The following is a 20,297-nucleotide window of genomic DNA, read 5'->3' as shown; positions in this document are numbered from 1 at the left end:
TTTAGTTAAATTTTGTACCAATGAATTTACTGCATGATGAGAAGAAGCTTTATGTAACTTGACCATTAAAGATTACCCAGGGCTAAGGTATAATAGAACTTTTATACTCCATAATGGAGTATAAAGTTCAAAGATTTCTACAGTACAGGAATTCCAAGCCATCTAGCAATTATTTTTAACCCCTCAAAGATGGTGATTTTTATGCTCCCATCACTGGCCCTAATTGCTTGAATCATAACAACAAATCCCACCACCCAAAAGTCTAAAAACTTTCTCTAAGGACTGTAGCTGCCTAAGAAAATCTCAGCAACACTGATTCTGATGTCACTTCCTGCTTTTTCCTCTTCTTTCTTCCTTTAACTCGAGGGTCAGCAACCTTTCAGAAGTGGTGTGCCGAGTCTTCATTTATTCACTCTAAGTTAAGGTTTCGTGTGCCGGTAATACATTTTAACGTTTTTAGAAGGTCTCTTTCTAGACGTCTATAATATATATAATATATAACTAAACTATTGTTGTATGTAAAGTAAATCAAGTTTTTTAAATGTTAAGAAGCTTCATTTAAAATCAAATTAAAATGCAGAGCCCCCCGGACCGGTGGCCAGGACCCAGGCAGTGTGAGTGCCACTAAAAGTCAGCTCACGTGCCGCCTTCGGCACGCGTGCATAGCTTGCCTACCCCTGCTTTAACTTTTCTTTTTTTCCCCCTTTTCTTTCTTTCTTATTTTAAGACTTTTATATGGCGTGGGGGCCATTTTTCATTCAACTATTTTATACTTTCTAAGATTTCAAAGATAACCAGTGCTTTGAGAGTTTATGTAACTGTCTTGTATGGTATTTTATTATATTAACAATCTTAACAGTTGCAGTAATAAAATTTTATGTGGAAGAAAAAAGTCAAATTTTTAATTTGTCAAATGCCTCGGTATATTTTAACAAAACCAATTAATATTTCAAGTTCATGATGCATAAATATTCCTTTTTCCTTCCTCTGGATTAATTGTTTTTACCAGGAACCCAGAGTTCTCCTTGTACACCAGAAATGAAACTACCATTTAAAAATAAAAATCAGTAACTTAAAATCGTACAGTTGCTACTAGATTCCTTTTAAAAAAAAAAAAAAAAAACAGAAAAGGTTTCACTTAATATGTATATCCTTTATAATTACATATTTTGAGGTTTAGATTAATCATGTACACATACCATGCAGCTTCCGAGTCATAGATAACAGACAGCAATTTCAAATGAGTGTGCCAACAAGATTTATTTGTGAAGGTGCAGCTATATTACTACTATAACACAACAAATGAGTGGATCTTATGGTGCTTTCTGTTTTAATTTACAGCAGCATACCCGTGACTAGGGTTGTTATAACCACACAAGAGAAAGGCAAACTACAGATAAAGGCTTGGGATTTTTTAGCTAACTGTTTAAAACTAAGCTTTAAAACTAAGCACAGGCAAAGTTCCCAGAGTTCTGCTCTTCAGAAGATCAGTTAGCCGAGGTTACTCACTGTGTTTGATTGCCATAGCTGTTTTCATATTGTTAGATATACTGCACAGATTTAGAATTCTGAACAGTAGCCCCTGAAATCAGGCATGATTTATGAAGTAGTTTCGTTCAACTTTTAGCCCTTTGTATCTGACATGGTTTTGTGACTGTGTTGGTATTTTAACAGTTAATTAGTACATTGTTAGGTACAACAATACGTTCTGCAATAGGAAGTTCTGTTTTATTTCCCACTTTTCATTCTGAGGCACAGTTGTGAATCCCAGTTAGAACCAATGTTGCATTCAATGTAAGATATTGTCTCTTATCTGAAAATAATATATATATATATATATATATATATATATATATATATATATATATATATATATCAGAGAAGTTTTCTCCAAATACTTAAAAAAAAAAAAAAAAACATGTTTGGTACGTTTTTCAAACCTCTTTCTATAAGATTAAAAACAATTGCTCTCAACATAAAATACAAACTAACTGAAATGACAATACCCCATAAAAACATTTATATTTTACTGAGAAAATAATAAACAAACAGAGAGAAACAGAAGTAAGCCAGGTGGTGAGGTTCACTAATCTTCTCCCCACCACCCAGCAAATAATTCTGTTTTTAAAGCCTAAGTCGCAGCTATAAATAACAAAAAGTAGTACATTCTCTATTGTTTTGGGAAACGTCCTTCAATTTCTGAATGGTCTGCTTTGCTCCTCCAAAGTCTTAGGCACTTACAGTTTGTTAACTTTTACAATAAAGCAAGCCAAGCTTAGCAAAGCTTTGAAGTTAAACAATAAAAAGATGACCGTGAAGGAGTAATATTGGTGATTATAATATGAAATGCTAAATAAGCCAACTGATGAGGATATAAACTAAACAAATGCTCTACAAATAGGAAAGTAACTATCATGCCCCAAAATAGTTACCACATTTATGCATCTATGTTACATACATAGTGGATGTCACCCAATGTTCAACTAGACACTTGTATACTTTTTTAAAATACAGATAAAATTTTCTCAATTTCAGGGAGACATACTCTAAATTTAAAAAAAAAGCAAACTCTACTTTTCCATTTCCATGATGTGATAAAGCAGAAAATATCATGCAGTCAAAAGGTAACTAGAACACTTAACTCACACAATTTTGGGTTTTTTTTTTTCCTGTGTCAAATAGCTTGAGTTAAGGGCTGAGTTATAGTTTTATTTATGAACTTCCAGAGAGTTTGTTTCTCCACCTCAACAGTGCTTGAACCATTTTCTAGTGGCCCCCTCAACCATCAGAGACCATCCAACAGAAGTTTTTAAAATGTTTATTTACCAGATAAACAAGGTGGGTGAGGTAATATCTTTTAAACTAAAATCTCTTTCAGTTCTGCTCTATAAGGTACTATATATAAGTGGGTGTGGGTGTGAGAGAGAAAATAATATATGCCACTGACTGATATATTTAATAATTTACTGAACTATGTAAAGGACCATCACCTGTGTATTAAATTGATATTAGAAATAAGTTATTGTACATTCATAGTAGCCAATTTTTTAAGACTTAATAGATTGGTACATTTTGTATCTTACTGCTACAAGGGCTAGTACACAGCTAGCTTGCTAATTTTCATTTAAAACATCAAAAAAGTCAGAATAAATACAAAAGGACATACTTGTTTGCAATTCTGTAACTTAACAAAAGTCTGAATAGATTTGGGGGAATAATTTGAACAATGTACTGTTGAGGCTGGAAACCTTATGACAATTTTCAGCAAGGAAGAAGTACTTAAGAAAATGTTTAAATATTTGGAAACAGAGCTCGCTATTGGCAATGCTGCTACTACCTTACAAACTGCCAAAGCAGAAATGGAGACACTATCATAGTTAGGGCATAGTTCTAAAAATGTTTCCTTTCATTCTCTCTCATATCTAATCAAACACTGACAAAAATATTACAAGACAAAGAGTGAAAAAAATCATAATGAACCTCTCAGATGAGAAACTAATTGGCACTAAGTACACAATGGCTTACATTTAATCCTGTTAATAATCACACAAAAAAAGAAATAAAAGACTCACTTTTCAGCCATCTCTCTGGACGACTGGGCTAAAATAACAGCACGACTAAATCTGACATTGACCCCTTGGCCCTGCTAGGAGTTTAAAGAATTCCTTTGAGTCTTCTGAGACTTTTTTTTTAAACTATTCCAGAAGGGGTGGGCTAGTCTCTCAGATTTGAGAGTCTTCTTTGCATAACAGGTATAGTCAAGAACGTTCATGTATAAACTATGTTCCAGTTTTAGTAATAACTTAATACTGGACTGAATTAAATTAAAGGAAATTGGTAATATGATAGTTAAAACTATCTAACAAGTCGCCTGGATAAACGTCCAGTTTTGGGGGCGGGGGCGGTTATGTTAATAAGTAGAACATACAAATGGCCTGGCATACAGAAGTGAAAACAGGACGTGTGTAGATATAATAATAAAAGACACAAATAAAACAACATGTATGATGTGTAAACAAATCAAATGTATGTACTGAGGCACTTACACTAAACTTTAAGAACGAACACTTAGACACATTCAAGTTTTCAGGATGTTCTGATAGTCCATTTTCAAAGCAGGTTATTGAATAAGAATACTCAACTTATTTGGGCTTCCTTTCATAGACGTTAACAGGACTTCAGTGTTACTGGCTTTGTGACATGAACACACTTCAAATACAGCATACTGGCAAATGCCAGAAGCCTGTAAACAAATTCCTGTGCAAATTAAATGATGCAATACCATTACTGGCAAGTAATTTACTTTTGTTTTTCCCTCTTTTTCATCTTTTTTGTAAAGACTATTTACTTTGCTAACAAAAAAAAGTTCCAACTTCAAACCATACCTGGGTCAGAAGGTTATCCAGAGGAACTACAAGTTGCATAATAGTACATCCATGTTATCTAAATAATACTAGCATTTTTTTAAAAAGTAAATTGAATTGAATTAAAGTAAAGTAAAATTCTGAGAAAAATGTTAGAGCATGCCTGCTTTTCAAGGTTTATCCAGTGGTCAAAAATGAAAGTCACCACTAGCACACTTTACACATTTACTCTCAACTCCTTCAAGTTTGAAAGCTCAAAAAATAACACTTTTTAAAGCATGGTGCATCACAACTTAGACAAAATATAAACACACACTAATAAAAATCAAAATTTCCCCATCTCCTTATAATCAAAGGTCAATACAGCAATGTTTCAATGAAACACTAAGAGCAAACCCTCCCACCCACCAACACACAGACACTTGGGGATATTTACAATATGTTTAATAAGTCACATACTACAAACCTAAACTGAATTTTCTCTCTGCTTCAATAGCCAGTTTTGAATGCTGTTGCTCACATCCTATCACGCTTTCTGAACTGTGTATAGACCATGGCTAATCTTTTTAACTTTTCTTTCTGTTAACATAAAATTATAAATGTGCCATATAAATATTAGAAATCAGACACGCAAAAACTGGCTATCAGGCCTTGACGAGAGCGTATGCTCAACTCAGTTATAATTCTACAGAAACATAATTCAAATAATATGGAAAAGTTTCCATGTCACTGAAGGGCAAACATCACATGCAATAATTTTGTTTGGTTTCGTATTACCAAAATTTCTGAAATTTACAACACAGACTATGACTAACTTGTTAAAAGCAAAGTTGGAAATTATTACGTCATATCTTAAAGAAACATTTTCAAATATTACAATAATCTGCATTTAAAGTTGGCAACTGCCCTTTTGTGTGTAGTTTTTTTCTTTTTAAAGACACATAAAGGCAGGTATTTCACAGTAAATGCAGAGCAAATGGGAATGCTAAAGCTTTTTTTCCCCCTCCCCTAAATACTGTCCCAAGTTAGAGTTACATGAGTTTGAGCAAATAGTCACATTGAGACACTCATTCTGAGCCCACAATTGTTATAAAATGAAAGGCCCCTGAAGCTAAAGTTTTCAATCTACAAGATATAATCTTATGAAACCTTATTGACTTACCTTCACAGCAGTATCTAGACTGAGAAATAAATACAGAGCTAAAACTATTACTGTCACCACAGTGGCTGTTAATCACCATAAGTATTTCACGGCCTCTGCTTTAAAAGGGGAGAAAAAACTCTAGTGTTTCAAGACGCAGATGGAGTTTCAAATAAAGACTGAAAAAAGGCATCTGGCAGTCATGACTTTTTTTTTTTTTTTTTTTAAACAGTTGGTGGAGAATAGTTTATAAAGTATTTAAAAAGCCCGGAGAGCACTTGGCAATTCTTTAGGTTTATGGACTTTGGTCAAAGTATATGTTGTAATAGCCTCCTATATGACAAGATTGACAACAATAATAAAGCAGTATTTGCACCTAAACCTATCCACACTGTACAAAGATTAATTCTATGTACATCTGCCACAGAGATGCGCTGTATCCAACAGATCCTGTTCTCTTTGTATTTTCCCATTCCCAATGTTACATATACAAGTATGCTGTATGCATCTTTTGAGAAAACAATACATATCATAAGAAATGTCAATATCAAACTTGGCATTGAATAAACATAACAAATGGATTCAACAGAAACAGCAGCAAACTAATGACAACCACAAAATCAATCTTTGCAGCCAGAGATACTGATACTTGTTAAATAACATATACATTTTGAAGGTGGGAGTTCTAGGCTTTCACCAGAGTAAGCTTTCTAGCACTACATGCATTATGAGTATTCCCTGAAAACACAGAAATAACAGTTACTTGTTTTCTGTAACTCCAAGATATGTTATTAGTTTTCAGCATACATTAAAGACACGTAACTAATGTTCCAGATAAAACTTTGTGAGATGTATTAGCAGAGGTGAAACAGCACAATGATACAAAGGCAGAACAAGATCACCTCTGGAGATCTAAAAGGTTTGTCAACTGTTAACATTTTAAAAACAAAACCAAAAAATTGCACTTTATAAGATAAATTGGTGAGACCAAATTCCTGAACTTGACAAGTTTGTGGTAACTTTTAAAAGCAAGTTTCCCAGGGTGATTCATAAAGAGTAAAATTGTCAGGTAGTGTACTGTAAAAAGAATACTCCAAGTCACTCCAACAATCGTTACTGACGTCGTTTAGTAATTTGAAAATAGAATAAAAGCTGAACACTGGAACCACATTGTTCTATGTAAACTTAGAGCCACCCCTTCTCACTGCCGTATCTTCCAGGAACTGCTATACTCATAGGTGGCTTCCCTATCTTTACTAAAATTGGTGGGAGTACTATCAATTTAGTAATACATCAAAAGAACAGAAAATTATTCAATGTTGAGAGTTTTCTTGGGAAACCAGGGTGGTTTAAACCTAACAGACAATTTGCCAGACTCTGGTCTCAGTTATACTGCCTTAAATCCAGAGTTACTCCACAGACTTTAATAGAGTTACTCCAGCCAGATTTACACTCTAAGAATAGATCTGTCCCTGTGCTGTGATCTCCTCTAAAGATGCCAAAGTACAAAATGAAGCACAGCCTGGGATTGCTCTCTTTTTAAAATGTGTATACAGTAGATTATTGGCTGCTTTTGTAAAGAATAGCATGATGTGTGTATGAAGATATATTGACTATCTGAATCCAGATGTCAGTTCTTGTCCCGTAGAAGTGAGTAAACAACACAATCGCTACATCTGAAATTCTATAAACTGGATTTTTTTTTTTTTTTTTTTTTTTTACTAATGGGAATATTAGCAGATGTCAATAATATGGTGGAGCACTTGCATCAGGTCTTTTTACCATTGTGCCCATAAAGATGAATTAATAAACCAAGAATTTGCCTTTTCCGCCACAATACACACAGATTATTTTATTTACACACACACACAATATTGAATGCCAATTGTAAGCACATTCATAAGAATTAAGGTCTTCAGTTTAGGTGCATAGAACTACCTTTTTTTGTTATTAGTACACAATCTTTAAAAGTCATCTAAAACGCCGCATTTTCTTGCCATTTGATACTACAGTAGTTTCATATAATATTTTTCAAACGTTTACATTATGTCACACATGTGAAAAGGAAATGGACAGAATTCTGATTTGTGACAAAATCTTGAATTTCTTCAATAGCATGAGTTACCAACATAACACGACAGTTCTCAGAATGAAATCTTCTTGTTTACTTACTCATCTTCATTTTAAAACATTGATTGGCAAGACAATTTCCACTGGAAGAAGTCTTAATTTTACTTACTCCCTGGAAAAGTAAAACCCTTACCAGTAGACAATTTTACAAACCAGAATTATTGTCACGATAATGGTATTAGTCATCATGTTCTTGCTTTTCATTCTACTTTGGCATGTTATATTTATTCTAATATGAAAGGTTGATATACATTTACTTGCTTTTGTACCTATTTTAACTAAATGTTTCCCCCCCTTTCCTCTTGTACTTGTTGCTCCCTAAAAACTATTTGAATTTTTTTAATTGCTAAAAAAAATTTAAACCTCTACTAAAAAAGGACAAAATTAGTTTTCCCACCAGTCCCTAGAGATCTAGCTACAATATAAGACTTCTTCCCAACCTGTAAGAAACACAAATCAATGGGACAAGGAAGAAAGATCAAACTGATGAGAGAAGTGGGAAAAAAATTCCCCTTTTAACAATCAACAAAACAGCGGGGGAAAAAAAAAGTGAAAAAGTCACCCAGAATATATGACCATGTAAGCATGGGCACTCTTGCAGAAAACCTAGTCTGCAACCCAAAGCCATGGGAAATTTAAATTAGTTAGAGCTAAGGTCCACAATAGGCAGGGAAATCTGTACAGATAAAAGGGACTGCTAAGGTTGCAGGTAGACTTAGACTAGATCTTTTGAGATTTCTAAAGGAACTTTATTAGTTTTATTAATTTTTTTTAAATAATCAAGAGATTCAAGTGTATCCTCATTACACCGTAAAGAAGATTAACTTTTTTCTTTTAATCAAAATATCCATATGCATGTGCTGTATCTAGTAAGGGGTAGATGGATTCCCACTGCTTATTACAGCTCCGGGGTGAATGCTGTTATAATAATTCATGCACAAAAAACTCCCACTCCATTTAAGTAATGTTAAGTTCTGACAAACAAAGGCAAGAAAAAAATCACATTAAAGATAAAGCATCAGTTTTAAAACTTTTCTAAGAAAAGAAGTGCACATTATAAAGTTATACACAGATTCAATACTATTGCAATATGTCGAAAAAAAATCAGAAGTTAATGACAGCACCCTTAATTTTAAATTTAGTTGATGTGATATAATGTTACACGTAACTTTATTAATTTCCTCTTATTTGTGAGCGTATAATTATAAATACACACACTGTATAATATTAATTATAACAGAGCCCTTCAAAAATTGAAAAATAAAATTAAGTATAAAATGAGCCTTTTAGAGACCACCATATCAGCACATGCATTGGAACTTTTAGAAAAGAAGATTATTTACTTTCATGGTCTTCTGTCTGCATTTAAAATACGTATAGTAAACCTCCATACACAAATAGTTACACAGGGCCAGATCCCGCAAGCTGCTCCATATAGCAAGATATCTCCATCCATACGGAGTTCAGTGCAAGACCTGGGCCTGAGGCGCCAATCCTGCAAGGCACCAATTCCTCCTCAGAGACATCCTATAGGGCTAGGCCATGAGAGTTTAATCTAAGTTGAGGTTGCTCAGCACCTCTCAAACTGTGCTCCAAGCAAGCAGAATCAGACACTGAGCCCCTATTCAAACAGAAATCTGGCAGCCAATTTTTATTTTACTGAAATATCGAAAGTGACTGTAGGGTTTTATAACATGTCAAATTTCATTTTAAACTGAAATGTAAATTATTTTGTGTATCAAAAAATACCATATTTTTTGTTGTTTGCTACATTTATATCTTAATTGGCCAAATATATTTCTGGACGTGTACAAAATGTTCTTGGGCTAAGATTCACCTCTCTTTTTTCAGCCCAGAGTAAACCTTAAATGAGAATTATAAACCCATAAAAGGAGGGGGGTGAGTGGGAATTAACTAAAGCAGCACTAGTCACAGTTGTTGAACTGTAATGCCCAACAGTTTTTCAAAGGTTAAAGCTTAATATGAAATGTCTCAAGTAAACAAAGATACAGTATATTGTTGACAAACCTTTGTGAACAGCAATGTATTTTAAACAAAAACTCCTTTTCACTGCCAAAAAACCCTTTTTCAGTGTTATTCTGGTGTCCTAAATTGATATATATTTGTACATTGTCCCATAGTGGGGGGTTCTTAATGTAAATATGAAAAACTACAGATATAACTAATTGAATCTAATTTCATTGAAGAGAAAATATATTTTCTTTCATTGCTGAGCTAAGCATCTGTAAAAATTCCTTTCAGAACTAGAAAAAAAAATGTATTTTGAGGACAGGAAGAAATGGTAATTCAGATTTTTCCTGCAGCATCAAAAGAACAAAAGATTTCTCATGTACTAAAACAAATTAAAACACAAAATCCAGAAACAAAATAAGGGATTGTTATAAAAATATCAAAGCTCTAGTATAAAAAGATGATACGCCATTTTGCAAAGACCAAGTACGTAGAACTGGTTATCAAAGAAAATGTTAAAGTAAAGAGGCAGAAGGAAGTTTTTTTCCCAAAAATATTTAAAAGATTTTCCTGCTTTTGCTTAAATACATTTATAAGGAGTAAAATGGGCTATTAGTGCAGGCAGGATTGTTATAATCGTAGTCTAAGTTTCAAAGCAATTTTGCAGATTCAATACAGAGCACTGGAATTTTAACAAAATTCAACTGTCAGGAAGACTCTGTGTAAAGCACTGATGGTCAAAGAAGGGCTTTTCCTTTTTGGATCCTGACTAGTACCAAAACACTTAGATTGCAGTATTTGAGGTTGCTATATCTATCCATTTTGACTCCAATATCTGCATAAGCAGTAGTTCTTATGATTACTGCTTCTAAGCAAAGCTTCACTCCAAGGCCAAATGTTACGACCCAACATTAATAGGGCAAGAAGTAAAGTCTTTGCAGATTTGATACTTTGTTTTAAAAGCATACATTTTCATTACTATTTCATTGTAGGCTGAATGGGAAATGTAAGTAATGTAAAGGGAAGCTTAACAAGGAAAGTTTGCAGTTAGCAAGACTTGTAAACCCAGCAAAAGACAGACAGATAGACAGTCACACTAAGGCGTTAGTTAAAGATGAGCAAACTGCTTTGGAAAAAGCAGCTTCTATTTTACAGGATGATGACCAGTGTTTCTTCTCTCATTAATCCCGCTGTTTTTAACCAATAAAATTCAACAAACAGAAAAAGCATCTTCAATAGACAAAGCATAAATTGTTTTGAAATGCAACACAGTGATGATAACCAAACTAAAGGGCCTGAAAAGGCTTCTTCTCAGTACTGACAAAGTAAGGGTAAGCCAATTCCTAAACTGGAGTGTAAATAATCTGCCCACATGTCAGTCAGCCATTAGTCTGTTCCACTACGCAACACCACCATAAACAGTATTTTAAAAATCAATTTGTTGGGCAGGTAGGAGAAGAAGCAGGAAGTACTCTGTATTATAAATTGTAGAGTCTGAAGATCATTTGATAAATAGCTTTTAAAATATTTTCTAATGACCGGCAAGTTTTGGCTCAATTCTGTACAATCTGCTCTGAGTCTTCAGCTCTTCATTTGTCTGAATTTGCCATCAAAGCCAAAGCTATAAGAAGCAAAGCATTCATGCAATCACTGAGTGAAATGTTTAAATAAAAGAGTAGAGCATAATCCTGGGTGCACACACTTTTTGGTTGAGGTATTGATCATTGTTGGAAGAAAATAGATACTATATGTGAATAAAAAGTTAAATCGGAAATCTAATCTGGAGCGCAGCTGCTGGAAGACAAGCTATCATGTGCTGGGATCCCAAACAGTATCTGCTATGTGCGGAGAACACGTAAATTAGTTAAAATATCTCATGTTGTGTCAACATCCCAAAATGTTATTACAACGCCAGCCAAAGCTGCTAAGAAGGTTCCAGAGTTTCTAATGAGGTTTTCAGTCTGCTGAGCAGTGACCATAAAGGGCATTTGAATTTAACGCTGTTTACCAGAACAAGCGATATCCAGTATTTGTTACTTTTAATAGCAATTTCTAGTTGCCAGACGTGATACCTCAAACACTCTTTCAAAAAGCTGACCTATTGTGTTAGTTAAAAACACAAGTGGCCTTTCCAATGGCCCAGTGGAGAATAACATATGTTGCTTCCTGGGATTTTTGGGTTCAATAAGCGCCTTCGGAATTGCACTCTACAAACGGGTAATAGCAGAAAACGTTGTCTAAGTAACACACTTTGTCACTGATGGGGCAGGGGGGATAGAAGATACATCATTTTTTGCACCCCTTAGGGTGATCGTCAATGCTGCAACTTTGAAAACTGTCTCTCCACATGTAGAAAAAGTGCAGAGATTAAGACTAGTGCTAAATACAGGAGAGGAAATATGTTAAAAGATGGCCCTTAATGAGGGAATGGATGAAATCTTGGCAGCTACAGGAGATTAGCCCTCTCATCATACATACCCTGATTGCGGTAGAGAAGAGGAGGTGAAAGCCCATTTTTCAAAGGTCTGGGATACGTCTGCCTCAAAAATTAATTTTATATATTTACAAAATAAAAATCTGCTATTGTTGTCTCTACCTTTGTCTCATGCACAAAGCATTTACATATCCTGGAAATACACAGCAAAGGTCCAACTCTAGAAGATAATCCCTGCTTAAAATGCCAAATGAAAAAAAAAATCATTCCCTTTCGTTGTGCAAAAGCAGTGGAACGTACCTTCAAAAATATCACACATGGAAGGCTAAAAAAAGAGCCAATGTACATAGGGAACACATATAGGGAGCAAGAGATATGGTCACTGTTGGTCACTCTCCCTTTGGCTCTAACTTGCTTCATGAAATTTTGACAGCCTTGATCAATTTCAAGCCATATGCAACCTCGTAATATAAAATTGAGATCAGGGTGAGACCCATCAGACTCACTGGAGAAACAATAGCTATTTGCAGAGTTCCAGAGACACCTCCGCAGGAAACAAGAAAGCCAGCACCTACCCTCGTCTCCTCAAATAAAAAAGCTTAGCCAGCTATTGCTGCATAGCTGTGATTAAAAATTGCACTCACCAGGATCATGGTGTCATAACGAGCTTTGGTAAAAAAAAATACTGGTGGGAAATTGAAATAAAACCAAAATGTAAAGGGTACCATGAATCTTTAGGGAGGCTGAAGGAAGGGTAAAAATACAAGGGCTTTCATATACGTACCTAAGAGCCATGATGCACAGATTAGGAATTTGAACAGCATGATTTAAAATTTTCAGAATTTTAATTCAAAATAGAAATAGCAGAAGCCGTTTGATTTATGCAGCAGGCACCAAAACACTTCTTCCCAGCATAAAAGGAACACATCTTTCTGTCTCAATGGAAAGTACAGGTCACTGTATGCTTTTCCATCTCTTCTAAGTACCACCATAATAGACACAGACTAGAGACAGGAAGTTTATGTATGGAAGGGATTCTGTGTGCGCGCTGGGGGAACCAAGGAAGGATGTTCTTTGTTTTTATAATTTAAAAATAATGTAGTTCTTAGCTTTAACTATGGTGGCAAATAAGATGTAGAAAACGTAACCCAATTAGGAGGGGTGCTTCATTCCTTTCCCTGGAGTAGTAATTTTTTATTCTAGTGGAACCTCAGTATCTTTATCTCCATGTCTCAAGCACAAAGACAGGCCCACCAAATGATTGACACAACAGGCCACTCCAATAGCCACAGTATTGTGCAAGTTTCATTCCCTTTTTAGTGTGAATCAAACTGGGCACTACATATACCAACAGACTGTCACAGGAGGTCTCTCAAATTTATACAGCCATAAGTAACTTTGGCAAAAAATAAAGGTTTCACCAGTCATTAAATGTTATCTGTTAGTCTATAAGGTGCCACAGGACTCTGTTGCTTTTTACAGATCCAGACTAATATGGCTACCCCTCTGATACCAGTCATTAAATGTTATATCCCCCCTACACTCATGTTAAAAGCCTTAAAAAGTAATAATTTACATAGTAGGTATTCACAGTAAATCAACAGAAGTGACGTTTAATCCTGTGTCCCAAACATTCTGAGAGTATAACTAAAAATATTTCTCAAAATAATTCCTACCTGAATTAAAGGAAATAAGTCTCTGAAAGAATAATTTGCTAATACAATTACAATAAAAAAAACTAACACCTTGTTTTTCCTTTTCTTCTTTTGATTTGACATGACTGTGTTCAAGTTTCAGTAAATCACTGTACTTGGAGTCCACAGCACCTGAGAGATGATGCTGTGAAGCTCAATAAATAAATTATGGATATATTAGATATTGAAGATTTGCAGGTTTTGCGCCTTAAAATTGATATGTTACAGTTATCCATTAATCCACTATGTTTGAATGTATTAATAAATATTTAAATACTCTTTTGGTTTTTACTTTTATACCAGCAAAAGACAAAAATAATTTTCAGCCCTGTGTCGTTTTTACCTTCGACATCACTGTATTTGTTTTAGAAACAAAATACCAGATGGAGCAAACTTTTCTGTATTGTGTATGCTTGAATAAAGGTTGTTTGAATTTCAGTCAAAATACAGACATATACTGATTTAACCTACACCTCTTCCAAGAAGCATGCTACACTTTACCTCTCAGTCTTTTGTGTTCAGGCTGGGGGTTTAGGCTCAGAGCACACAGTTCCTTTCTGGCTCTCACATACATTAGACTACTCTCAAACATGTCATCATTAGCTTGCACCTTTTAAACAGAAAAAACTGTGTAAGTCTTGAGATGTTTTGCAGAGTAAATACATGTGAAAGGAGGAAATAATGCCTGAACAAAAACAAATTAAGTTCTATGCACATATTTGAAAGAAGGCTACAACATGGTACCAGACTCCACAGTGTAACTGATCACTGTTCTGTAAATCATAAAGCATGAGATTACCCTTGACAATATCATTACTGATGCTAGTCAAAAACATGGGAAGGATTTCTGAAGGGCTTCACTGCAAATGAGGCAAAACTACCTCTGGATATTAGCCACGAGTTAATTTTTCTAAACGCTACTCTTTGAGTTTAGGCAGCTGCACAACAAAATTATGGTAGTGCAATAAGAGAACAAAGATTTGAATTTTCACATTGGTATCACATCTAGTAAAATCACTATTTTGATAAATTGATTACAAAGTATCTCCAAAAAATGCATAATGTACTTTTTTCATGTAATATAAAAAGCTTACGTATTCTTTACACATTTTTCTATATTCTGCTGTGGGATAATTTTTAGAACCACCATGGGCAATTCCTATAGGTAAGCCTACAAAGGATGTGTAGTGTCAGAAAATAAATTGATCACCTTGCCTGTCCAATATGGTTATTCACTGAACAATATAAAATGACCAAACAAAAGTGACATGTACACAAGTTACCACTTGCAAAGTATCATTTTGCTATGCACAAACTGTATTACCGAATGTCCTGGTACATTTGCTGCCTGAAAGCCACAAAGCATTCTGTTCAAGAAACATATATACTTTATACTGCCATGACACAGTTGTGGTTTTGAAGAAAGGAAAGAAAATGTGAAAATATAAAAAGAAAACAATCAAATAAAATGTTGTAAAATTGGGTTTTAATACTTATCTATAATACTTTTAAATTATTTTTAAAAGAGATGTAAAGGGAGAAAACATATTTGATAAGAGAACGTGACAATCTGGAAATGTGATGTGGCAACTTGTGTTCTGTACCACTATACTTGCCATTGATTTGAGAACAATGCACACAGCAATTTTTTTGTGAAATGGGCAGCCGCACAATGGTCTCAAAGCAACACATTGTGGTGTGTGTTATAATCTATTTAGCAAGTAACTACAAAAAAGCAAACTGGAGAAAAACACATTCTGTAGGTGGGAATGTTACAGAATAGAGGCAAAGAACAGACAATTTAAAGAAGGGAAAGAAGACATATTTCTGGCTTCCTCCCTTATTACAAATATGTGGGCAATAGTGCTAACCATTTGAACAATAATTCTGAAGCAATCTCCTGCTTGCTGATATTAGTCCACATATTAGCAACTAAGAATGTCTCCCTCAACACCCATAACTACATAGTGTGTCATTTGTGGGCACCAAAAGAAAACTAAAGCAATATAGGGCTGAGAAAGTGCTACCCATATATTTGAGAGTCAAAGCTGAGTGAAGGCCCTAACTGCTACAGGTGACCTGACAGGCCTTACTGTACTGAATCAATATCTGACAGCAACGCTCCCTCTCAAGTGACTGACAGGGGACACTGTTTCTGGAAATTATCTCAGTGCAGCGAGAGACTAGCATGCACAGGGAAAGGGAAGATGACAGTCAAGTAGATTTTTCAGTCATTGGTTCCAGAATACATATTATCCTAGCAATAAAATAATCATCACAACGTGTGGCCAATGTGATAACTTCACCATGGAAAGGACTTGCTAAGAACAGGTCTCTACAATCAATTCTTTGAATTACCTCATCTTCACTGACTTTCCTCTACAGTAACTTGGAAACATATTTTAAAATATACCAAAAAGCTAGATACCAATAATCCTGCTGTTTAGGAATGACTGTGTACTATTTCATGCAGGATTTGTATATTGTTGATAGTAACTTTTAGAAAACAGCAAAGTCTCAGTATAATTGAATTATTTACATTGATCACCGGGATTATACCCTTCTCCTACTGTATTTTTCAGTAGTCTTAGTTTTGTGATTTCTCCCTCCAATTTTGCTTATTCTCAAATTTCTCTTGACATTGCTATATTTTCACTACCTACTAATTTGCCTTGATCACAATAATTAACCGTTATATATCTTTCTTATTTCTATTCTTGCTTCCCAAATATTGGTTTATTCCCCCTCTCTCCTCCCCCCCCCCCCCCCCGTTTATTTAACTAATTCAAGTCCCCCTGAATTCCCTCCTCTCTCTTTGTCAGTTCTTTGGAGTAGAGAGACTGTCATTTGCTTCTCTGCAAAGCACTATGCATATGTCTGGCACTACTGAAATAATACACAACAGTATTAACAATTATCTGCTACATCATATTTTATGTCTGCCATCCCACTTTACAATTTCCTCCTTTTGGTTTTTGCCACCTTGCACTGCATCTACTTCTTTCCCTTTATTTTTCCTTTATAATATTGACATCAATATCATGGTAACCAGATCTTTCCATCAGCTCCTTTACTCTATTCAGTGTTATCTACACAAAAGTACTGACCTTCACTGACAGCAGTTCCACAGCCTTCAATGTTCAAAATGATATTTTCATCTCTGACATCTGTATCACATCCCAATAGCATCCAGCTCTCCACATTATCACTTTCAGAGATCGTGCTCTCCTCTTCTTCCTCATCATTTGAGCTATCCTCTATTACCAGAATCTCTTGGATCACGCGTACTCTACCAGCAGAAGTTGGTTTAGGCTTCTCACTAGCCCTTTTCTCTTTACTTGACTTTTTTGCATCAGAATCCAAGGTAGTGGGTGCAGAAGCTCTAGCAGGGTTCCGTGTGGAGCATCCTGGTTGACTATATTGTTTAGCTGGTGTTAGGGAGGTTGCTGTCTTCTTCACTTTGCTTTTGTAAACACTGTCTTCATCAGGTGTGTCAGACAAGATGATGACCTCAGGGCCATCTGAAATCTGAATAACCTCATTGTCCGAAAATATACGGTTCTTGCCCTGGTCCAATTTATTGATCAAAACTGAACTCTGAACTTGCTTCTCTACAGAGTCCACTATCTCCTCATTCTCTTCCTGCCCATTGACTTTTCCAAGACTCTGTGCATAATGGACCTGGCTGTAGAGATGAAATTCTACCTCACTGTCAACACTTAGTTCGCTGGATGACTCCTCACGATAAAGGTCATCATCATATGTTTCTATGTCTCCATGACCCCCGAACATTCTGGAAAGAAAGTAGACCCGTATCTAGGAAAAATAAAACACCATATCAGTAATGCCAAGTAAATAGGTCCAGAAACTCCATGAAAATGTAATACTTTTTTCATCTGTAATAGCAGAAGCCTTTTAAATACTTAAAACATCATTCATACCACTCTTTAATGCAAACAATAGTTAACTACATAATATCCACAGAAAATTAGTAGGTGTTTCCGTGGACAATCACAGAGCTATGAACACAGAAAATGACATCACACCAAGCAGATTTATGATACCGGAAACATTAATTTTAACATTCACAATAGTAAATGCTATAGTAAGGTTGCACTTTGATTTTCATTTTAACCTCAGCTGTTTTCACTCAGTCATGACAATTGCATTTAACATTATCCTAGTCCCCAGTAACCCTCCTACATGGTAGACACAAAACCAGAGCTCAGGACTCAGTTGGAAGCCAAGAGAAGATCCTGCGTTTTAGCTTTAGCGCTTTCAATTACTGTACCGGTATTAATTCTGAGTACTTCATAGTCTTTATTACTGAGCAATGCCTCATATTTGCACACCAAGCAGGCAGATACCATTCACCCATTTTACAAAAGAGATACTAAGACCACTTACGACAGAGCTGGGAATAGAACCTAAGCCTCATATCTCTTCCACTCAGGAATACTGCATTTTAGAATAAATGTGCCAAACTTGTAACCACTACTCACTCCCACCCAGAGCCAGGAACAGAACCCGAGATTTCAGATTTATAACATTCCTCTGGTGTCTAGTAAACAAGATAAGTTATTTCTGATTCATGCATCATGAACAATAAGAAATCTGCAACTGGAACTTAGATTATAGTTCTTCTGATAATATGAATAGAATCCAGCTCACTCTCCCATAGCTGGCTCTGTAGTGCTAACATGGGTAAAAAGTGTAAAAGCATAGTAAAGTAAAACGCCACTCTGGATACACAGAGAGACCAAGTCTACTGAGTAAGAATTTTTAGTGTCATTTTTCAATGCAGAATTGCCGTTCAAATTTCACAGCTTGTCCATTTGTTTTGAAAACATAACTTTAAAAATGGTTCACATTACGTACAGGAAAAAGTATTTTCCTTTCCTCTTTAAAGCCTGATCTTGCATTTCTGGACACACTAAAACTACTCAAGTAAATGGACCTTTCTGAATATGTAAAAAATACAAGGCTGGACTCCGAGAGTATGTCTACACAGCAATTATACACCCTCAGCCAGCCTAGGTCAGCTGACTTGGGCTCACGGGGCTTGGGCTATGAGGCTGTAAAACAGCCATACAGACATTCAGGTTTGGGATCTAGCCCAGCTCTAAGACAGGACCCTCGCCCCATCATGGAGTCCCAGAGCCTAGGCTCCAGTTTGAGTGTGAATGTCTACGCTTCAATTACATCTCTACCCCGATATAACGTGACCGGATATAACACGAATTCCGATATAATGCAGTAAAGCAGCACTCCGGGGGACGACGACTGTGAACTCCGGCGGATCAAAGCAAGTTTGATACAACGCGGTTTCACCTATAACGCGGTAAGATTTTTTGGCTCCCGAGGACAGCGTTCTATCGAGGTAGAGGTGTATACAGCCTTGACGAGCCCGAGTCAGCTGACCTGGGCTGGCTGCAGGTGTTTAATCAATGTATAGCTAGATCCTGAGTTTTTTGGCTGTGGAAGGTGGTGGTTTGGCCATGTTAAAGTCCACAAAGGATATATATCCTAAATGAAAAATTCAAATCTATATTTACTATTGCTATTATGGTAGTACCAAGACACCCAAGTTCAGGGTCCCATTATGCTAGGTACTGTACATACACATAAGAGGAGCCTGGCTCTGTCCCAAAGAGCTTTCAGTCTATAACAACATTCTACATGAGGTCAAACTAAAAAGGAAAGCACCCAACGTGACCTTACATACACAAGTTTTTGCAAAAGTAAACATTGTAAACGTAGCTAAAATTGCAAACAAACTGCAAATTTTAAGTATAGAAAAAAATAATGCTTATGACCACTGAACAAGGGGTTTTGCACCCTCTCTAATTTAAATCTGCATTTGAAATGGTGTACCCACCAACAATTTGGAGAGAGTCCTATAATTCAGCCTCATCCCAAAATTGCTGACCTCACAGCAAAGATTAACGTGATGTTCTGATGGGAAAATCCAAGGACAGAGACAAGGACAGCATAGGAATCCTACTGTTTCACAGCCCTTGGCTTATCATTAGGGCTGGGCAGGAAATATCATTCCCGTACTGCGAGAATTTTTGAAAACTCAAAAAACATTCCTGTTCTGAATAGAAACAAAAGTCAAAATCTCAAAATATTTCACAAAGTGAAAAACTTAATGGTTCCGGTGAAGCAAAACATTTTGGTTTGATAATTTCAAAACATTTTGGGTTGGTTTTGACCTTTTTAAAAACTTTTTTTTAAATAATACATTAAGTTAAACTTCACGACACGTCATTTTGAACCAAAAACAACTGAAAAACAAGATGGGACATTTTGACAAATTAAAATAAATAAATAAATAACTTTTTTTTGGGGGGGGGGGTTAGAAAGTTTGTCAAAACCTGCCCTTTCCAATGAAATTTCAGTTTTAAAAAAAAATTCAGTTCCATCAAAAAATTTCTGACCATTTCTTAACACAGCTAATTGAACTACTTCCTGGCCTGGTACTGGAGTCTCCAATATTTATAAATTTGGGAGACTTTAATACCCATACATATGACACTTCTATCTAGCATGAAACCTCTTCT

At 35.5% G+C, this 20,297-nt stretch overlaps 1 protein-coding gene across 3 annotated transcripts in view; it reads right to left on the bottom strand.

Moving 5' to 3' along the window:
- ZCCHC7 (zinc finger CCHC-type containing 7) overlaps positions 1-20,297 on the bottom strand; it is a 174,081-nt gene that overhangs the window by 132,375 nt on the left and 21,409 nt on the right. For 2 of the 3 annotated variants that reach the window (XM_054032870.1, XM_054032871.1), the window contains exon 2: positions 16,842-17,550. In XM_054032870.1, the coding sequence (XP_053888845.1) occupies positions 16,842-17,526 (685 nt within the window). In that variant the 5' untranslated portion in view covers positions 17,527-17,550. Of the gene's footprint in view, positions 1-16,841; positions 17,551-19,612; positions 19,746-20,297 lie in introns of those variants that run through there. The other variant, XM_054032869.1, reaches the window with a different exon arrangement.

The sequence above is a fragment of the Malaclemys terrapin genome, chromosome 6 (assembly GCF_027887155.1).
Source record: "Malaclemys terrapin pileata isolate rMalTer1 chromosome 6, rMalTer1.hap1, whole genome shotgun sequence".
In the NCBI taxonomy this organism is placed as follows: Eukaryota; Metazoa; Chordata; order Testudines; family Emydidae; genus Malaclemys; species Malaclemys terrapin.
Note: the sequence above shows the minus strand (reverse complement) of the source record. Positions and strands in the feature narration are given on the sequence as shown.